The sequence below is a fragment of the Notamacropus eugenii genome, chromosome 5 (assembly GCF_028372415.1).
Source record: "Notamacropus eugenii isolate mMacEug1 chromosome 5, mMacEug1.pri_v2, whole genome shotgun sequence".
Taxonomy (NCBI): Eukaryota; Metazoa; Chordata; class Mammalia; order Diprotodontia; family Macropodidae; genus Notamacropus; species Notamacropus eugenii.
Window position 1 is genome coordinate 217,141,337 of NC_092876.1, and position 20,327 is coordinate 217,161,663.

The 20,327-nt window shown below is 39.0% G+C and overlaps 1 protein-coding gene across 5 annotated transcripts in view; it reads right to left on the reverse strand.

Annotated features, from left to right (window-relative positions):
- Window positions 1-20,327, reverse strand: part of CCDC148 (coiled-coil domain containing 148) — a 300,035-nt gene that overhangs the window by 4,138 nt on the left and 275,570 nt on the right. For all 5 annotated transcript variants that reach the window (XM_072612054.1, XM_072612057.1, XM_072612056.1 and 2 more), the window contains 2 exons: window positions 7,256-7,373; window positions 2,976-3,116 (listed from right to left, as the gene is read on the reverse strand). In XM_072612054.1, the coding sequence (XP_072468155.1) occupies window positions 2,976-3,116; window positions 7,256-7,373 (259 nt within the window). The remainder of the gene's footprint in view (window positions 1-2,975; window positions 3,117-7,255; window positions 7,374-20,327) is intronic.

The following is a 20,327-nucleotide window of genomic DNA, read 5'->3' on the forward strand; positions in this document are numbered from 1 at the left end:
GTGAGGATCAGTGAAAAAGATAAATTTTCTCGAGAGAGAAGAGTAAATACCCAGCAGATTCAAAATCAAAATAGATTGACAAGAAAAGAATTGTTTACTGCTCTATTGAGAGCAGAGGTAGATTTTGGAGGGATAGATGGCATTCCAACTAATGAATGTACTGAGAAAAAAGGCTTGATATTAGACTGAGAAAAGAGAAGAGAACTGCCCCTACAGATCTTCTTGAAACATTGTATCCAAGTTCTACACACCTGCAAGAAGAGTGAGAAATTGGCCAGAGCTCAGCTCAGATTAAAGAAAGTATGCCTCTAAGCCAGAACGATCACCCCAAAATCTCAATTAGAAAACAGTAAACAACAGTGAATGGGGCTATGATAGTGGATTCATGGCCTCCAGAAGCATTACTGACTCAATATCTACCCTGCTTCTGGTTATTGTCTCCTTATTTCCTTTTGGTTTTTTGTCTGCTAAACTTGTTTGCTAGATTTGTTTTCTTCAGGCTTAATACCCTCTACCTGTAGATACCTGATTGCTTAAGCCAGACGTCTCCCCTCATCCAGAACTGTGATGTGTTACCCCTGGACCTGGCATCAACCAAACTCTGGATGCTGACTGAGGACGTGACCCCTCGAGTGGGACCTCTTTGGACAGGGTCGGTTCTATGTCCAATCTCATCAGAAGATAGCTATGGAAGAAGAGACCTTTACCCCTTACCCCCAGATTTTGGGCCCCATTCATGCAGGCAGGGAATGATCAGGTACTTGTGCTCGAGCCCTACCCTAAGATATTATTTTATGTGCTTATTTTGCATGATCCTTGTTATATTGTTGTAAAGTTATACTGACACCAGTTGCCTAATATGTTGTTATATATGCTTATTTTCTATTATCCCTGTTACAGTTCTGTTGACATCAATTGTTCCACCAATCTATTTAATGAATAAGAAAGATCTTGGGGCTGCATGTAATGGTAATTTAAATGGGAAGATCTTTCCCATTCATTAATATGTCCATGTGACATGCCAGGGTCACACTGACATCTGATTCACATTGAGTCTATGGTGGGAAGATTTTGCTGAATGGGTGGAACAGGAAGAGACAGAGCTAGAGCCGAGCTGAGAGAAAAAGTGATAGATTTGAAAATAACTTTACATAAACAGTTTGAGTATCAACTATTCAAATTTTTTTATAAACTAGTATTCTTGTGAAAAATAATATACACTAATTAGGCATTATATATTGACTATAAAGATGGTTCAAACTACAGTATTCAAATGCCAAAACAATTTATAGTATAAGATCTTTACTTTGTTATCATCAGAGACCTAAATAGGACTCCTAACAACTGAAGTAAGTTCATTTTCAGGGAGAGTTGGATCAAAGGTATCATATGTGCTTTGTTGAGGTAAATGTGTGACAGATGTCTTGAGTGTTGAGAAGGCTGAAGAGGTGGGAAACAAGATTGTTTGAAGAGGTAAGAAGTCAGGGTGATGAAAAAGATTGTGATTCAGCTACTGAACTTATCAGAAAGGAGGGAAAACTACCTGTAGTTCCAACAAGGATCTGGACAGGAAGAATAAACTTTAAAGGACTGAGTGATAGTAGACTAAAAAGGACCTAAAAGTGGCAATCGGGAACAAGAAATATTCCAGCTTCTGCTGGTTCTTTGTGTTAGAATATGTGGGAGAAGGAGCAGCTGGGGTTGGATGCTAAGATATGAGCTACCTTCAAGAGAAAGCTAAATTTCATTGAGCACCAGAAAGATGGAAGGAATATAATTGGAAGAGAACTGGGATCATAAATTTAGAGCCAGATGGAGAAACCAGAGTTAAAGAGGAGAAATGGCTTTCCTAAGGTCAGACAGCTAGTAAGTAGCTGATCCAGGGCTAGGTTCAACAGGGTCAGACAATCAGTCAACAAGCATTTATAAAGCTCTTACTATATACCAAGTACTGTATTAGGACTAAGAACTGAGGGTACAGATAAAAGCAAAAAGCAAAAACAATGCTTGCCTTAAGCATCATACATTCTAAAGGTGGAAATAATATGCAAATTACTATATATACACATATACATACATGTATATATGTATATACACACACATATATGTATACATACACACATGTATGTGTGTATTTATATTTGTGTAGATGTATCTACACATACACATACTCCTATACCTATACACATGTGTGTGTATATATATGTGTGTGTGTGTGTATGTGAGTGTGTGTGTGTGTGAGACATATACAAAGAAGATGAGGCCTAGAAAAAGCCTCCTGCAAGAGTTGGAATTTAAGTTGAGTCTTGAAGGAAGCCAGGGAATCTAAGAGGTAGAGGTGAGGGTAAGAGCATTTCAGGCATCAGAGACAGTGAGTTCAAAGGCACAGAGACTGAAGATAGAGTTTCAAGTTGGAGGAACTACATATAGGTCAGTTAGACATGGAGGAGAGTAAAGTATAAGAAGGCTAGAAAGGTAGGGAGAGTGTACTGGAAATGGAGGCTGAAGAAGGTAGGAAATGTGTAGTGATAAGGCTGACTTTACTATGTGAGATGGAAGAATGAGAGAGGGATAGAATGCTACCTTGCATTTTACCTTAGAGGTCAATTTCCATAGTTGATTCATGGCCACCAGACCCTCCCACAACAAATGCCCCCAAACCAATGTTCAGGAGTGAGAAGGGGGAGTTCTCTACTCCACTTCATGTTGGGGGAAGATTGTTGGGGATAGAGACAGGAAGGACATGGACCTCAGGTCACAAAAACCCAGAGTTAACTAGAAAGAGTTAGGAAGTGAGGAAAGTGGTGGGGTTAGGGGGAGGTGAGCATCTTGCTTCTCTTCAACATAAAAGTATCTTGAACAGAGCCCTAACTGTCCCAGGCTAGTTTGGCTCTCCTCATAATCAAAGCAGAACAGTTATCTACCCTCATCATTCTAATTTTCTCAAATCACAATCCACCAAATATAATAATGACCTGGGGTTCTGTATATGTATTCAATTTGAAGAGTGGCTTTTGCAGAACAAATTCTTCTTCAGTTCCAATTCCCATTCTAGCCTTTGAGGCCAACGTATCTGCCATCATTCTAACATGATCAACTTGGGCCACAATGGAAACCTAACAGAACAGAAGATGGTGCTAATTAGAATATGCAACAAAGCTAAATAATGCAGAATCAAATAAGTAATCTTTAACCAATCTGTACTAAGGCCTGAAACACTGATTAATATAGCAAAAATCCAGAGCAAAGGATAAAATGAATAACAATAAAACCACAAAACTTATCTTAGAAATCTACAAAGCAGATTAGTTTCATAATTAAGAATCTCAAGACAGCAATCAATAATTAAAAACAGGATCATGAGACCATATACTTAAAAATGTAACTCGGTTTCTTCTGTTGCCAGGCTATTAGAAAATGGATAGAGAAATATCAACCCAGGGTTATGGTAATGGGATTTAATTTTTATGTCCCTGCAAACATCTAACAAGCATCACAAAGTTTCATTTCAACATCAATATCCTGCATATTTGGCAAAATGTGATCATGAAAACCACTTGAAACAGCTCTCTGGTGAGCACAATCTCCTTTAGATCAATCCAGAGCAAAAGAGGTTTGGGTAAACTAAAGGGCAGCATTAAATTCAAGATGTCAGAGTATCTTTAGATTCTGGCTGGACCAATTCCCATTATACCAGATCATTAGGTAGTTTTCAGAGGGTGCAGGTCACAGTGACTGTGTCTTTCCCCTCCCCCACACCTCAGAAAAGTTTGAAGAATTAAGGTAACTTATATGCCTTTAAGCAAATGCTCAGGAGTTCCATAAAATAATCATGGTGCCTTAGTGTAAAGAAAAATGGATTTGGAATCAGAAAATATCAGTTTAAATAATGATTCTGCTGTGTATGTGGGTGTGGGTGTGGGTGTATGTGTATGACTTTGGGAAATTCACTTGACCTCTCTGGGCCTGAATTTTCTTATTGTAAAATGACTGAGTTTGACCAGATGGCCAACTAGAGCTAGAAAGGACCGTAGAGGCCAACCAGCCCAATGCCCTCATTTTCAAGATGAGGAAACTGAGACTGAGCCAGGTTAAATGACTTGCCCAAGATTACAGAGGCAAGGATCAGAGGCAGAATTTGAGCTTAATTGCTCTGACTCCAGAGTTAGTGCTTTTTCTGTTCTACCACATTGTCCCCATATTGCTCTAGTTAGCTTTAAATCCTGTGTTTCTGTGACAAGATAGTTCAAACCTATCCCCATATGAAAAAAATAATGAAAAAAGTCTCTTCTTATCATTAAAAAAAAAACTATACATAATGAAATAATTCCAGACATTGTCTAAATAATAAACTTGCTTCTCTTAACTGCTTCTGAATTTATTTCAGTAGTTTAGATAGTTCCCTGCACATAACAATGCTCAATAAATATTTTTAATGGAATTTAAAAGTTCTAATAGTATAATTGTAAATATTTATGATTAATCTGGCACAACATTACTCCTACTTCCCTTTTAAATGAGCTCACAGAAGATAAAATTATAGACACCGACTTTAAGGTTTTGGTATCAAAGTCAGGTTTTAGAAACCCAGAGCTGCCCATTAGGCTATATGTAATTATTGAAATAGAAATTACAGCACAACCATTTGCTAATTTTTAGATAATTTTCATGCTGTTGTAGAAAAAACTAGGTAGTTAATCCTCACTTCAAGAAAAAGGACCAATAAGAAAATGACTGCTTGGAGGTTTAAATAGTCAGATTATGGTTTTCAAGAATTCATAGGTTAATTACAATAAAGTGTATAAACTCATTGAGAGAAGTAGGGATAGCTTTTGGCTTTGGCTTTGTATTCTAAGCAATTAGCACATTTCTTTGTACAATGTAGGTGCTTAACAAATGCTTGTTAAATTGAGTACTATTTTATAATATTCCCCAAGGCTCTTTTATGTTATTTAATTTCCTTTCTTTTGCATTTGAAGAATTTTGTTGTTTTTGACTTAAGTTAAATTCAACAACCTTGTGTCTTGGAATTTGCAGTTTTGGGTTTGTTTGTTTTTTCTGGAGGCTATCTATGAAATCTTTCAATCGGCATTTCATTTCTTAAGTTCAGATGTTCTGGACAGTTCTTTTATATTACTTCTTGCAGTATGGTGTTCAGGTATATATATATATTTTGTCTTGTCTTGCTCTTCTGGAAGACCTATGATCCTTTGGTTGTCTTTATACAGCCTGTCTTCAAGATAGTATGTTTTGCATGGATAATGATCATATTTTCTTTTAATGTTATTATTTTTTTTGCTTCCTTCTTCTAGATCATCCTTTACTTCTGTATATTTGTATATCCAATTTCTTATTCTCTCTTTTGCATCTTTGGTGAGACTTGCCAGTAGCGGACTCAAGTCTTTCTATTCTGTGCTTTAATTTTGTTGTGTAGGCCATAAATTTTGTTCTCCTAATTCTCATTTCTCCTTTAACCGCTCAGGAACAGTGTATTATGGTTCTATGTTCTCCTGAAATCCCATAGGGTTCTGTCTTATCAAGTATTGAATCATTTTCTTTGTTTTGCAGTATTTATTAAGAGATGGCTGAACTCATTTACTATATCTAAAATTCATATTTTTCCAGCTGTTCATATTTTCCCTGTTCATTTATCTGCTTATGTTCAGGTCTTTGAGTTTTCTCCTTCCTGAATTCTGGGATGTTAGTCTTTTTCCCCTTACTTATTTTCCCCTGTTGATCACTTTCTTACTCCCTCCCCTTTGATGGTAATTTCTCTGAAGGTTGGATTTCAAAGTATCTCAGCCTCCTCCCACTCTAGGCAATTCACAGTTTACTGCCTAGGTCTCTGCTCCAAGTAACATTTCAGGGAACAGAAATGGCCCCAGATGAACATGGGTGTCTTTCCCTTAGATTTATTGAAGTACCTCACAGTGACCTATATCCAATGTCCTGTTCTAGTACATTGTTCCCCTAACTCTGTTCCTCAGTCCTCTTATATGGCACTGGAAGTCATGGGTTGATTTCTATAGCCCAGGTCTCCAAGGCTGGGGGTAGGAGCTTTGTGAGGAGGCTGACTTCTTTCTCAGGCTCAAACATGTGTCCTGCCACTTTCCCTCCCTTCCACTGTTGTCCTGCAAAGATCTTTTTGCAGCATAGAAAGGTGCTGCTGTGATACTCAATGATTGACCCATTTCAAGCAAATTTCTGCCTCCTGGAGCTAGGATATCCACAATACTGAAAAGAGAAAAGGGGAACTAGAGTATGGAGTTGAGTTTTGTTGTAAGCCTGTTGGGTCCTTGTGTTGGCTAGTATAGCCTTGCTTTTGGTAGCACAGTAGGCATTGGGGGAAGGGTGCTGATTGAACTCAAAGTAGGCATCAGTTCATGTATTTTTTAAAATTTTCTTTTGTATTTTGGGTGTCCGAGATCATAGAGACAGCTGAACTTGCTTTATTTTGGGTATGTATTTTCTCTTTTGAAGAGGTTTAAAAGATCATGGGATCAGAGAAAATGTCACGTCCTCTATCTTGCTGGTCATAAGACATGAAATTCTAGGCCTTAACTTTTTACTGTTATCTACTTTCAGTACTTATTGTAAGTAAACTATTGCTTCAGGTATTAAGTATTATTACATGACTCTCACTTCTGCCAAAATGTGACATTTAAAAAGTGATCTTAAGTTCTGTTGAACTGAAGATATTTCAAAGCGTGGGTGATGGCCTAACAGCTTCCTTGCAACTATTTTAATCCCTGAGCTTTAGTATGGTTAGTATTTTACTGTTCTCAATTATTATCAAGGTGTTAATAACAAACTAGAGATGACATGGAGGCACTGAAGTCTTAGAAGAGCTTTTTAAAGGTGTGGGTGAAGTTTAAATATACTCAGGAAATGGCCATATCAGATAATATAAATATGGTCTCCATGAGTAATTCTGCTCCCCTGAGTAAAGGTCTGTGTTGGAAAGAGCACTAGAAAATTGAGGTTGGAATCTAAGCTCTGCTGCTCACTAAATGAGTGACCTCCAGCAAGGTACTTCCCACTTCCCTGTCTGGTGCAGAGTTTTCAAATCTCTCATATGAAAGAGGTGACCTACGTGAACTAGGGGTCATCCAGATCTAAATCCCTATGATGTGTTCAAATTTTGAAGAGTTAGACTTTAGAAAGCAGATACCTTGAAATTAACTTTAGTAATGATCCTATTAATTTAGAAGCATCCTTAACTGTATATTAAAATACTCAAATTAAATGAAACGACCTGTTTCCTGAGGGCTTCTAGCCTCTTCTCTCTTTCTTCTTGTTCCTTTGTTTCCTTAATGACCATTTCTTTTTTCTCCATCCAGCGCTTTTCCAGTAATTCCTGTCTAAATTTGACCCTTTAAGTAATAATACAAAAAGATGTTTGCAAGGTGTCATTATAAGTCTGGCAAATATACAGAATGAAATATGAGGGTAGAATCTGCTTCAGGCACCATCTTGCTACAATATATGTTATTCTAGATCGTTACCACCACCACCCCCTTGCAAGTCTGTCATAGAAGGGATCTTAAAAGATTGTGTATTGTATCATCCTCAAAAAATCCCTACTACCCACTTTTAATCGCACTTCTTAAAGTCAGTACTGAAGCTCAACTATCCCCGAAAGGCAATCCTCTCACTTATTTTTAAATATTTCATAGACTTACAGACTGTCAGAGCTGGACATGACCTTACAGATCAATATTTTCAGTATTCCAGTGTTGTGCCATTCATAATGATAACACAAATTTTCACCTTGAAAATTTTAAATATTAAAAACAATACTGCTGATTACTACAGATAACATTTTTAGCCAGAAGAGTAAACAAAAGAACATACTCCAATACTGCACTCAAAATGTTATTACTGTAAGAATATAATTATGAAAAATATTTTTAAAACAATACTTTGGACACATTTTCATTCATTTCTGCTCTAGGATGACCTGTTCTTTTTCCTGAGACTTTAGAGAAATGCACTTTGACATCTGTAGATGGCAGCAAAAAACATGATTCTCCCCTCAGCATTCTTTCCACTTGAGCTGTTCCATTCCCCCTTGAAATTCACATCTATTAAAACAGGGCAGAAAACTACATAAATATCCAACCACATCCATTCAACATAGGGGTAAGGAGCTTCTGAAACAACCACACTATTCTTCTGTAGTCACACAATATAAAGATGCAAATACTTCTTCCAGAAATGGTAGGTGCCAGGCTCCTTGAATAGCAAGCACTGTGCCACTAACACCTCTGTCTTCTAAATTATATCAATTATTAATGGTTTATACTTAATAGCTTTTGTGGGGCAAAGCTATTTTTGTTATGCTGAGTCTTTGTGCACAGGGAACACACCTACATTTTTCATTGATGCATCTTCCCTTGCCTCTCAGGAGAAGCAGCGGAAGACAGAGGAAAGAAGAATGAAAGAGAGGGTTCAAGGAACTGAGTTCAAATTTCTGCTCTTCCCCTTGTGACCTTGACAAGCCACTTAGCTGCTTCATCTGTAAAATAAGGTTGTTGGATAAGATGGTCTCTAAGGTCCCTACCAACTCTAAATCTGTGAGGACCCAAATAAACCCAATGTGTAATGAATTCCAAGCCCCTATCACAGGTGGAGCCCAGGAAAAGGAGCTCCTATTAACATAACCAGGACATAATAGTTTTTTAAAAAATTATTTTTAAACCATGGCCTATATTCCTGCATCCCTCACCTGCCCTTGTCATATATGGATACTTTCTTCCACTATAATGAGGTCCTACTGAATTGTAACACCTAGCACAGGACAAATGAGTATCCATGATAGCTCAATTCAAAGATACCCTGAGATTTCACAATGACCATATCATAATTTTCACAACCTTCATAAAGTTTCATTTCCTTTGAGATATGTAGGAATAAGTGCTCTTGTAGCTGAAGTAAGGTTTCAGGTTACTCTATTACAAAAATAAAAAGCTGACTTGAGTTCAGAGGAAAGTGACTTGAAAAGCCTGAGAGTTAGTGGGTGGCATTCCAGTCTAGGTCACAGGAAAGAATGGATCACTGGCTATATGGACCCTCTAATAATCACCAAGATTAACAGCGTTGCCGTAAAGGTCACTAAATGTCTTCTGAAACGTCTTCATTTTTAAGAAGGATGTTATTGAAATTGATCTTCAAGAAATCACACACACACGCACACACACGCACACTTTGTCACTTTTGCTCCCTCCTGTCCTCCCTTATAGAGAAGTGATTTGAATAACCTCTTACCAAAAAAATAACAATAAAATATTTATTCATTGATGGAAAAAACAAAAAATAAAACTAAATGTATCATCTGAAAAAATTTCTGCGCAAACATTTCACCACTTGAAGTAGTCGCCTTTTCTTCCAGTTAAACCATGGTGACACAGGGAAGCACTGACTGCTAAGTGCTGGGCGGTGAATTCCCAAGCAGGAATCCTGGGTTCATTTCACAACCTGTTTGTTTTTTTCTCTCATTGCCTCTACAAAGGCTGAAAGTGCTGCAGAAAGGGTGCTTTCAAGTCCTCTGGGGGAGGAGAAGCATCATTCTGTTCAAAAGCAGCAGCTGCTGGAGAATCAGGTGCAGCCTTAACTAGGATCTGAGGAGGATTTGGCTTAAGCCTCGGGGCCAGAGCACAGTTGCCCCGACTTGAAGCTTCCCCACAGAAAGAGAGAGTTTATCTATCATTTAGAAGCCTGTTTCCTGTGTGCCCTACACTCAAAGAGATCAGCATTCAGATGCAAATGGTTTTGTTAAACACCTTGAAGTGTAGTAACAAACTCCCTTAGCTTCCGAAAGTGTTGGACAAACCCAATCTCCTCCTACCTCACTTTCCTTTTGAAGCTAAAGCCTATTCCAGCCTCAAAAAAGGACACATTAAAGACTCCTCAAAGCGACAGACAGGAACTGTGTCTACACAGGTTTTTTCTTTTTCTTTTTTTTTTAAATTGGTTTGGTGGGGAATGAACCAGAACATGAAGATACATGCAAGAGTCTTACTGACTGTAACCTAACCCCTGGATATCCTCATGCCTCTTCTCATATTTATACCACACTTCCCCCTAATGCAGGAAAAGGCTGTATTATACACAGAGAGGGTAATTTTCTCCTTCTTCTTTCCTTTTCATTCTTTGTTACAAGGGAAGGATCCTGGGTAAGGAAGGGAGGGAGGTCTGTATTCTGAAATGAAGGTGATGCAAAAACAAAGAATATCAATAAATTCTTTTTAAAAAATACAGGAAGAAAAAAATAAATGCTATCAAAAGCTCTTAGCCCGAGGTAGCCTTTTATTAAAACAAGTATGAACCACTTCCCTAGGAAGGATTTGTGCAGACTCTGAGAGGGGAATGTCTTTTATCACTCCATAAAGGAAAGCTTGCTTGCTTACAAAAAGCAAGCTGCCCCCATCCCAGATTCCTGGGCTCCAATCTGAGTAAAAGGACATAGATATAAGCCTCAGGAACTGGGACTTTAATCCAGAAGTGCTGGAATTGAAAGATGGTGGTGGGGAGGTCTGGGATTAAGCTTAAGGAGGGAGGCACTGGAAATGCATTACGAGTACCATAGTTAATCTAATTCCCAAAATAGTAACAAATAAAATGCTTGCCTAATGGTCTTTCTGCATCTTTTTTCCTAATATTTGTTAAGGTTAGAGCTTTAGGTAAACAACAGACAAAAGAATTTGGTATGGATAAGAATGTAGCAAGGACTATAACCGGCACTTGTTATTACAAACCTGTCATTGGTTGGAGGATGCTCCTATGAAAGAAGGTTTCAGTGTGTGAAGGACCTCTTGATGAACCCCTTCTGCACCATACTCAGTTCTCTAGAATCCCTTGCCCCCTTGTCTAATAGCTGATCATGCCTTGCCGAACCTCAATCCTGGATTATTCCTACCCTTTGCTCTCTACATTTTAATTCCTATGTGGCTGAACAGACCTGGAGAAAATCATGAAACCATGCCACCTGGGTCCATTACAATTTTATATAATCTCAACTTGACCTCACTGCAGCAAAGCTGTCCTTACACCTCCCTAACTGGCATGTTATCCCAAACCTATCAGACAGTCCTTGCTGGATCCTTCCACTTGCACTTCCCCTTCCCCCACTCTCAGCCTCATACCTTACTGAAAAAAAAAAATCAAAATCATTCATTGAGACCTCACTTCCCCACACTCCATCTTACATCACTCACATATCTTTCCCCACTATCTCATCCTTAACACCAGTACTGCATCAAGAGGTGAGTCTTCTCCTTGCCAAAGCCAATTCCTCTACAGTTAGGTAGATCAGTGGATAGAGAGCCAGGCCTGAAGTCAGGAAGACTCATCTTCCTAAATTCAGATCTGGCTTTAGAAACTTACTAGCTGTGTGAACCTGGGCAACTCACTTCACCTGTTTGCCTCAGTTTCCTCATCTGTAAAATTTGCTGGAGAAAACTCATTTCACCTGTTTGCCTCGGTTTCCTCATCTATAAAATTTGCTGGAGAAAGAAATGGCAAACCACTCTAATATTTTTGCCAAGAAAACCCCAAATAGGGTCATGAAGAGTCAAATATGACTGAAAAATGAGGGAATATCATCCTCAGTCTCTGATCTTTACTCCATCTTCATCTACTGGTTCCTTCCCTGTTGTTTACAAATGTCTCCCTCAGTTAAAACAAACAAATAAGCACACCCTCATTTGATTTGCCATCCACATTAGTTGTGAGCCTATATGTCACCCTTTCTCAGCGAGACTTCTTCACAAAGCCAACTGATTTTCCTAAAATACAGGTCTCACTATGCGACTCTTTGCTTAATAATCTCCAGTGAATATATATCACCTTCAGGATAAAAATATAACATAAGACAAGCTTTTGTTTGGTCTTTAAAGCTCTTTCTCAATGGGCCCCTTTCTACCTTTCCTATCTTCTCATACTTTACGCTCCTTCATGCATTCTGTGGTCCAGCACCACTGGCCTCCTTGCTGGTCCTCACACATAACATTCTCTCTCTTGATTCCACATCATTGCCTTGGTTGTTCCCCATGCCTGAAATGCTCTCCCACTTTACTTTCTCTTAGATTCCCTGGCTTCCTTCCACACTCATCTCAAATTCCACCTTCTGCAGATGGTCCTTCTCAATTCATCCTAGGCTGGTGCCTTCCCTCTGAGATTACCTTCCATCTACACTGTATATATCTTGTATATACATGGTTATTTACATGTTTCTCTCTCTCCAATAAAATGTGAGCACCTTGAGGCAAGGGACAGGATTTTTGCCCCTCTGTGAGACCTGAAACATAGCTTGTACTTATGGTTTTTTAACTGATTGACGAAAGAAGCCTGTCCATGGGGAATATCTAAGACTCGTTTTCTTGGCCAATCAAGGACCTGTGAGACTAAAGGCATAATTCCTCCATGACATAGACCAGCTGGATAAACAATATCTTGAGTTCTGGGTAGGGATATATACAGGCAAGAGGAGCATGCAAGTACAGAATTCGTCTTGGAGCTGGAAGGATTTATCTAGTACAATTCATTGATTTTTATACAAAAAGAAACTAAGACCCCAAAAGGAAGCCATTTACCCAAGGTTCCACAGCTAGATCATAGGAGGGTAAAGACTGGAATGTAAAGCTTCACATTTGAGAGATTTTTAATTTATGTGGGGGCAGAGGGGGTCACCCTTACAAACTTTATGGGAATTCATTTGTTACTTTAGGGATCATCATATAGATTTGTGTACAGAAATGTTATTTTGTCCCAAAATACAGTATGATTGGAAGCATTACTTAGATAAGTTCACTGAGTGAATTTGAGTGTATGTTAAAATTATCTGACATTTTTAAGATGATAAAGAGAAATTGCAAATCTATTACGCACTTTGATACTTAAAGAACCTTGTCGAGGCAGATGTTCTTGTTCCCAGCATAGATTCACACACAGAAATCCCTATGCATTATGGTAGATTGTCTTTGCTGTGACCAAAATATTCATCCCCTGATGGCCAATATGATAAATGAGTTTCTCTGACTATAGTCAGGCTGGTGAGTGACTATGAGATAGTCAGGAGACTTGAATTGGAGCCTTTGTGGCATGGTGGGCCTCATCTGATCTTGTATTTCATTGGCATGACCTTTGAGAGGCCCAGGGACACCTCCATGCCTTGATGAAGCACCACAGCAGGACTTGAGAAGAGGTTTGGTCTGTACGGAATGATTCTCCCAGTGCTGCTTTTGTGATCACAAGACATTTCTGGTAGATTTTTAAAAACATGTTATTTGTATGGCCCCCACCAAGGTGCTACAGCATAACTTTTAGTAACTATACAGGAAGGGAAGTCGTGGTGAGGATTTGCCCCTAATATTGGTAGAATGCTTAAATCCTTCCACTTTGTATTAGAAATACAGAAAAATGCTTTTAAAAGCTAAAAGCTGAAAATTGAGCTTGGTTGATTAATACTATGTTACTTTAAAAAAAAAGGATTGTTGATAGGCACATGTAATTTCTGATAAACATAATTTCACTTAAAATGTTTTCAGATTCATAAATATTCAAGACAAAACAAAAATACCACATTACTGGAAACGAGACTTTATAAAGCCGTGCTTCAACCACATTTTCAGTCAATGATGACTGATGTTCTTTACTTTACAAAATCGCTGCATTTCCCCACTTGGATTTAACTATATTTAGCTTCTGTTAATGATAACAACAAATGACAAATGAAACATTTTAGTCTGTTCTCATTATTAAGGAGATACACATCAAATATAGAATGCCTCTCTGTCGCTGCTCGTGGTAGGGGCGGCATAGTAACTGCGACAGCAAAAGAAACCACAATCCTTTCCCTCAGAAAGATTTAACCAAATAAGAATAAGAAACTTGGCTCCTACAATACTGTCAGAAAATCCCCTTTATGTTCCCTTTCTTCCTTCCCAGGCCTCTTACAACTTCTGTGCAAGTCAGACATCAAAGGGGTCACAGATTTAAACAGTGATTCAGCAGCCCACGGCGATGAAGTCAGGTCTGATTTTCTATTAACATAGAAAATGATTAGAAAAGAGCTTTCACCACCACCCTACAATTTAGCATTCTTTTCTCCTGAGGTAAAACCAGCAGAGGAGAACAGGACTTCCTCAAGCACCTTAGGGAACATCATTGTTTTAAAAGTAACCCTCCTACTTAAAAAGCAGAAAACAAACAAACAAAAGAAACCTCATAAAGTATAAATTCCCTAAGTTGAGGCTTTATCCGCATACATATAAGCAAAAAATGAAATACTTTGTTCTTTCTTTTATATTATGTATATAAGTATACATATATACACATTGGGTGCATATATGTGGAGGTATGTATACAAGTACCTATATATAGCTACGTATGTGAACACACATGTGTATAATGTATAATTCATACAATAAAGAGAACAACATGTTCAGTTCTTGACACATATTCGTAGTCTCCTGTGAAGAACCTATTCAGAGTTCTTTTCTAAAAGGTTTATTACCTCCCTGGTTGCTGTTTTTTCTCTTTCAAGTTTCAACATTTTTCCCTTTGAGGCTGTTTCTCTTAAGTTGGGCCTCCCACCAACTTTTACTTTCTCTGAATATGGACTGTGGGGTGGAGTTCTGGAATAGAAACAATGCACCACATCTTTCACATTCCCAGAGAGCAAGGAGAACTTTGCTTCCTTACTTTTGCTAGTAGATCTAAGCAGAGAGAGAATACAGCCCCTCTCCTCCAACTTGATGAGTTCTATTGCCTAAAGCTCTATTTTGGGGAGGAAGAGAGAGAAGCCAAAACTGATATCCTGTAAAATCAGCAAAACAGGCCGAGGCAGGCATGTGGTCTTTGTGCGGTGGTCCAAAGCTAGACTGATGAGAAGAAACCCAAGTGAACCAGGCATCCTTCTGATTAGCCTGATAGGCACTAGACATTACCAGAACAGATATAAAAAAGTTAGCAATATCCCTTAGCACCATTTCAAAAATATTCACAGATGAGTATGGTCAGAAGTGAAACTTTGAAATCGTAAACTTTCCAATTTACCTCCAAGGATAAGAAGACTTTCTTTCCTCTATGAAGAAGGGGAGGGAAAAATCCTGAGGTGAACAATTTGTAATTATATTTATACTTATTTCTATAGTGTTTATACAATTACACAGTGTTTTTACATACTTTTGCTCATTATTATCCCTATTTTAGAGTTGAGGAAACTAAAAGTAAGAGGGGTTATTTGACCATGGTCATCTGGTGATAGGTGATGGGCCTTCTCAGATCTATGTCTTATAATAAATCCAGCTCTCTTTATGCCACTGACTTTAATATTTGCATTTTGATTGACTGGTTGTTGTCCTTCATGCTCTAAGAAGACCAAAGTGCATTTTAAAGAAGCAACAAAGAATTTGTTAGAACTTTTCAAGGAGATAAAGTAAAAATCTAGTGGAGTCAAAAGACCAGGGAGCAAGTCTTGCCATTAGGAGGTACGTCTCCATTGTTACAATTGCAATGATTTATCTCTGTTGGCTGAAGTTTACTTTTGTTAACAGCTAGTTTAGAAAAGGGAAGGAGTGGGTTGTTAAGCAAACTGATAGTGTAAAAAAAAGTAAATTTTAAATTTTCATGGTATTTCCTTTGAAAAAGATATGGCACAGAGAAGAAGATATGTATGTTTCCCCACATAAAAAAAAGTTACAGATGTTCAAGCAAAGTACGTGAAGATTTACCTCCATGTTAATAAATTTCACATAAAATACTGACATAAGAGTCAGTACACAAGAGGTGCCTAAAAAAGAACAGTCTGTCCTATACAGTAGTAAGTTCATTATAATACAACTGATTCTTTTCATAGGTCTGAATATACCGTGGACCAAATCATAGCTTAGAAAACATTAAAAAAATACTATCAAGGCCTGTTATGACACTACTAGCCTACAAAATGGTTGTCTGTCCTATTTACCTAAAACCAGTGTATTTAGTCTTACGTCAGTTGGCAAATATCAGAGGTATCCCCTAAGCCAAGTAGAAGGGATATTTTATTTCACAAAAGCATGACCAGTAGTCTGCTTCTCAAGTGGATAAAGAGTTAGCTTTGAAACTAGGAACACCTGTATTGAAGACTTGCTGACACACACTGGCAGTGTGATCATGAATAAATCACCTGAACATTTTTTAGTGCCATGGACAATTCTCTAAGACCACAAATTGAGGAGAAGGTGCTTATTTAGAAAAAATTAAAAGAAACAAAGGAGATGTATAGGGAAATAATGTGTTAGGATCTAGAGGAACCTTTTCTCTCCCAGAAATATTTCCAATGGAGCTCTAAAAATGTCCCAGAAGGAATAATGATAAATATGAACAAAGATAATCAGCTATAAATGCCTCTGTTCTGTCCAGGGTTGCACAGAAAGACTGCCAGAATCCTGAGGAAAGAGCAGCGAAAAGTGAAAGCAAGCAGAAGATGAAGGACAAAGGGCAAGGAACAGAGATGCTCCAGCCCCAAGCCAGGAAGGGACAACCCAGAGGTCTCCTCTCCACTCACATCAAGAGACCAGGCCAGGCCAATGCAAAGAAAGACAAGGGCAAACCCAGGGCCTCCTCTGCTTCACAGGAAAAGATGGGACCAGATCAGGAAGCACACATTTGCCCCAGAAAACATAAGCAGTCCTGGCCCAATCCAATATCCAAGTGGTCCTGGCCCAATACAATATCCAAGTGGTCCTGGCCTAGTCCAATATCCAAGTGGTCCTGGCCTAGTCCAGTATCTAAGTGGTCCTGGCCCAGTCCAATAGCCAAGTGGTCCTGGCCCATCCGATATTCAGGCAGCCTGATCTTCAGTAGTAGAAGGAATTACTGACCAAGAGTTGTGTATGATACCAGTGAAATCACACATCCTTTCCTCATACCTATCACACTCAATGTCTACAGTGATTTCAACTTACCAGAGATACATAAAAAAAAAATAACTTCACTGTAACTTGTTATTTTTCTTTAAGCCGACTATATTTAAATTTAACAAATAAAGTGATATTATTGTAATTATCGTTAATAAAAGTAGATAACATAAGGCTTTAAAGTTTGTAAAGCATTTTATACACATTATCTTATTTGATCCTCAAAACAACCCTGCAAACTAGGTGCTGCTATTATCCCAGTTTACAGATGAGAGAACTAGGGCTCAGAGAGATTAAGTGACTTGCCCAGGGTCACTCAGCTAGTAAGCAGCCTAGGCCTCGCAAGTCCAAGTCTTCATTGTAGCATTATGTGTAAGGTATGGTGCCAGATGCACCAAAGAAGAAAAATACTAATTCCCTGCCCAGGGAGTTTATAAACCTAATAAGGGGATGAGATACATTCAGTTAGAGGAGAAAAATCCCTCTAACTAGAGGGATCAGGAAGGTCTTGTGGTAAAGAGGACACGTGAGCAGAGACCTTAGAGAAAAGAGGGATTTCAACAGCCTCCAACCTGGGGGGCACCCAAAACTGGCCATCCATTTTGTGCCCAATCACTTAATTTTCACAGCTCTTCCCTAAATGTCACAGTTCCAGTCTACCAGGCTACCCCTTATCATGGGAGACAAAAATATTCCTGAAAGCTTTCTTGTAAAGAAACAATTGAATCCCCATTTGCTATGAGTTCTTCTTCTTCCTTATCTCCAATCACTCAAATGTCTTCTAGCAACTATTTCCTTCTTTACCCCATCTCACGTCATGATGTGTTTCTGCTCCCTACCAAGGCTTACCCACTCTATCTCTCAAACAGTCTCATCCTTTCCTGACCCCTCCAATAGAATGGCCCCTCCCCCACTTTCACCTCCAATCCATCGCTTATTTTCAATCTCTTCCTATCTGGCTCCTTCCCTGCTGCCTACAAACAAGCCCACATCTCCCTCAGCCTGAAAAAAACAAATGAACAAAGACAAACCTCACTTTTTTGTTAATTGGCCAATGTCTCTTCTGCCCTTTGTGTTTAAACGTTTGGAAAAAGCCTCTACACATTGTCTCTTCTTACTCTCCTTTCTAAAGTTACCAATGATCTCTTAGTTGCTAAATCCAATGGTCTTTTCTCAGTCCTCATTCTCCTCAACCTCTCTGCAACTTTGATACTGTCAATCATCACCCTTTTCTTCACACTCTCTTCTTCTGGCCACCAGTAGTTTTCAGGTCAACACTCTCTCCTGGTTTTCCTGCTATGAGACAACTCCTAGGTTTCCTTTGCTGTATCCTCATCCAGATCATGAACTCTAAGTAGGAGTCCCATAGGATCCTAGGCCCACTTCTCTTCTCTCTCTGTACTACTTCACTTGGGGACCTCATCAGCTCCCATGAATTTAATTACCTCTATGCTGATGGTTCTCCAGTCTACATATCCTGCCCTAACATTTCTTCTGCCTTCTATTCTCACATCTCTAAATGCCTTGCAGACATTTCAAAATGAATATTCAGTGGACATTTTAAACTCAACATATATAAAATCAAACTCTAAGCAAGGTGGGACCCTACAGCCTCCAAGCCACATGTGGCCCCCTGGGTCCTCAAGTGCAACTTCACAGAACAAATCAAGGATTTTGGATTCAGTTAAAGGGCTGCACTTGAGGACCTAGAGGGCCACATGTGGCCTTGAGGCTATAGTTTCCCCACCCTTGCCTAGGACCTTCTCCACCTCCTACCTTCCCTATTACTGAAAAGGGCAAAACCGTCTTTCTAGTCCCTCAGGCTCACAGCCTAGGAGTTATTCTTGATTCTTCACCATGACTCAACTGTCATATCCAATCTGTTGCCAACATCTTTTAAGCATCTCTCAGACACAACCCCTTCTCTCCTCTGGCACTGCCACCACTCCAGGTGGCACATTGGAACTACTGTGATAACCTACTGATAGAATGACCTACCTTAAGTCTTTCCCTACACCCATCCATCTCCATTTAGCCACTAAAGTGATTTTCTTAAAACTCGGATCTGATCAGGTCACCCCCAGCCCCTGCTAATCAACCCCAGTGGCTCCCTCTTACTTTCACGATCAAATACAATATGTCCTGTTTGGCATTCAAAGTCACAGACAGAAACTGGGATGTTTGTAGATCAGCAGGCCTTTTTACAAATAGCCTGATTTCCAAGCATGGGTCATTGCGCACATTAAAAATTCTGAGTCTTTTATAACACAAAACTGAATACTTCAATTACATGTAAGTGCTAGATCCATTACAGGCCAGGGTGGATTGTAGAGCTGCAATACCCTGACATATCCATCAGAAAGATTAACCAGTAGCAAGTGCTCCAAGAGATAAAAACAAAACAACATTACTCTATGGAAGCTTTCAACCCACACAGACCTCGCAGATACTAATGATAATCCTCCACTCTGAATGGGGTTGCTCAGATTTAGAAGGGCTATAGAGAATTAAAAGCCAAAACATTTTGACAAAATGATAAATGTGATTATTTAAGCTTATTAGACTCATACTTGGATTTTTTCTTTCAATTAATTGCAAATAGAGAAATATTCAAAGAAATAATCACATATATGCATATGGCATATACTTCAGATCACCCTTATAGACGAAAAATATAAAGCTGTATTTGTATTTAAGTCCTTTCCTTTTTCCTTTCTTTTTCTTTCCTTTTCTTCCCCGCTCTGATAACTTCCTCTTCACTCTCTTGTCCTTTCTTCGCCTTTTCTCTTCTAACTTCCCCTCTGCTTCCCCTCAGCCTGGGCCTCCCTCTCTCCATCACACTGGAAGCTGGTCCAGCACTGATCGTACGGGAGCTTTAATCTGCTCCGTTTCTGACCTAAGCCTGTCTCCTCAGACAGCCTGGTGGCTACAAACTCAAATGTATTTTACAAGAGGGCAACTACAACTTTAAAGCAGAAAAAATTAAGGAGAGATTATGTGGAAAATAGTGTGTTAGGGTCTAGAGGAGCCCATTTCTCTCCCACAAATATATCCAGTGGAGCCCTAAAAATGTACTAGAAGGAATAATGATAAATACAAAGATAATCAGCTATAAACTCCTCTGTTCTGTCCAGGATTGCACAAAAAGACCACTAGAATACTGAGGAAAGAGTAGAGAAAAGTAAAGGCAAGTAGAAGATGAAGGACAAAGCATCCCAACCTCATGACAGGGAACAGAGCTACTCTAGCACCAAGCCAGGAAGGGACAACCCAAAGGCCTCCTCTCCACTCATATCAAGAGACCAGGCCAGGCCAATGCAAAGCAAGACAAGGGGAAACCTAGGGGCCTCCTCTGCTTCACAGTAGAAGATGGAACAAGATCAGAGAGCCCACATTTGCCCCAGTCCTGGACCAATCCAGAATCCT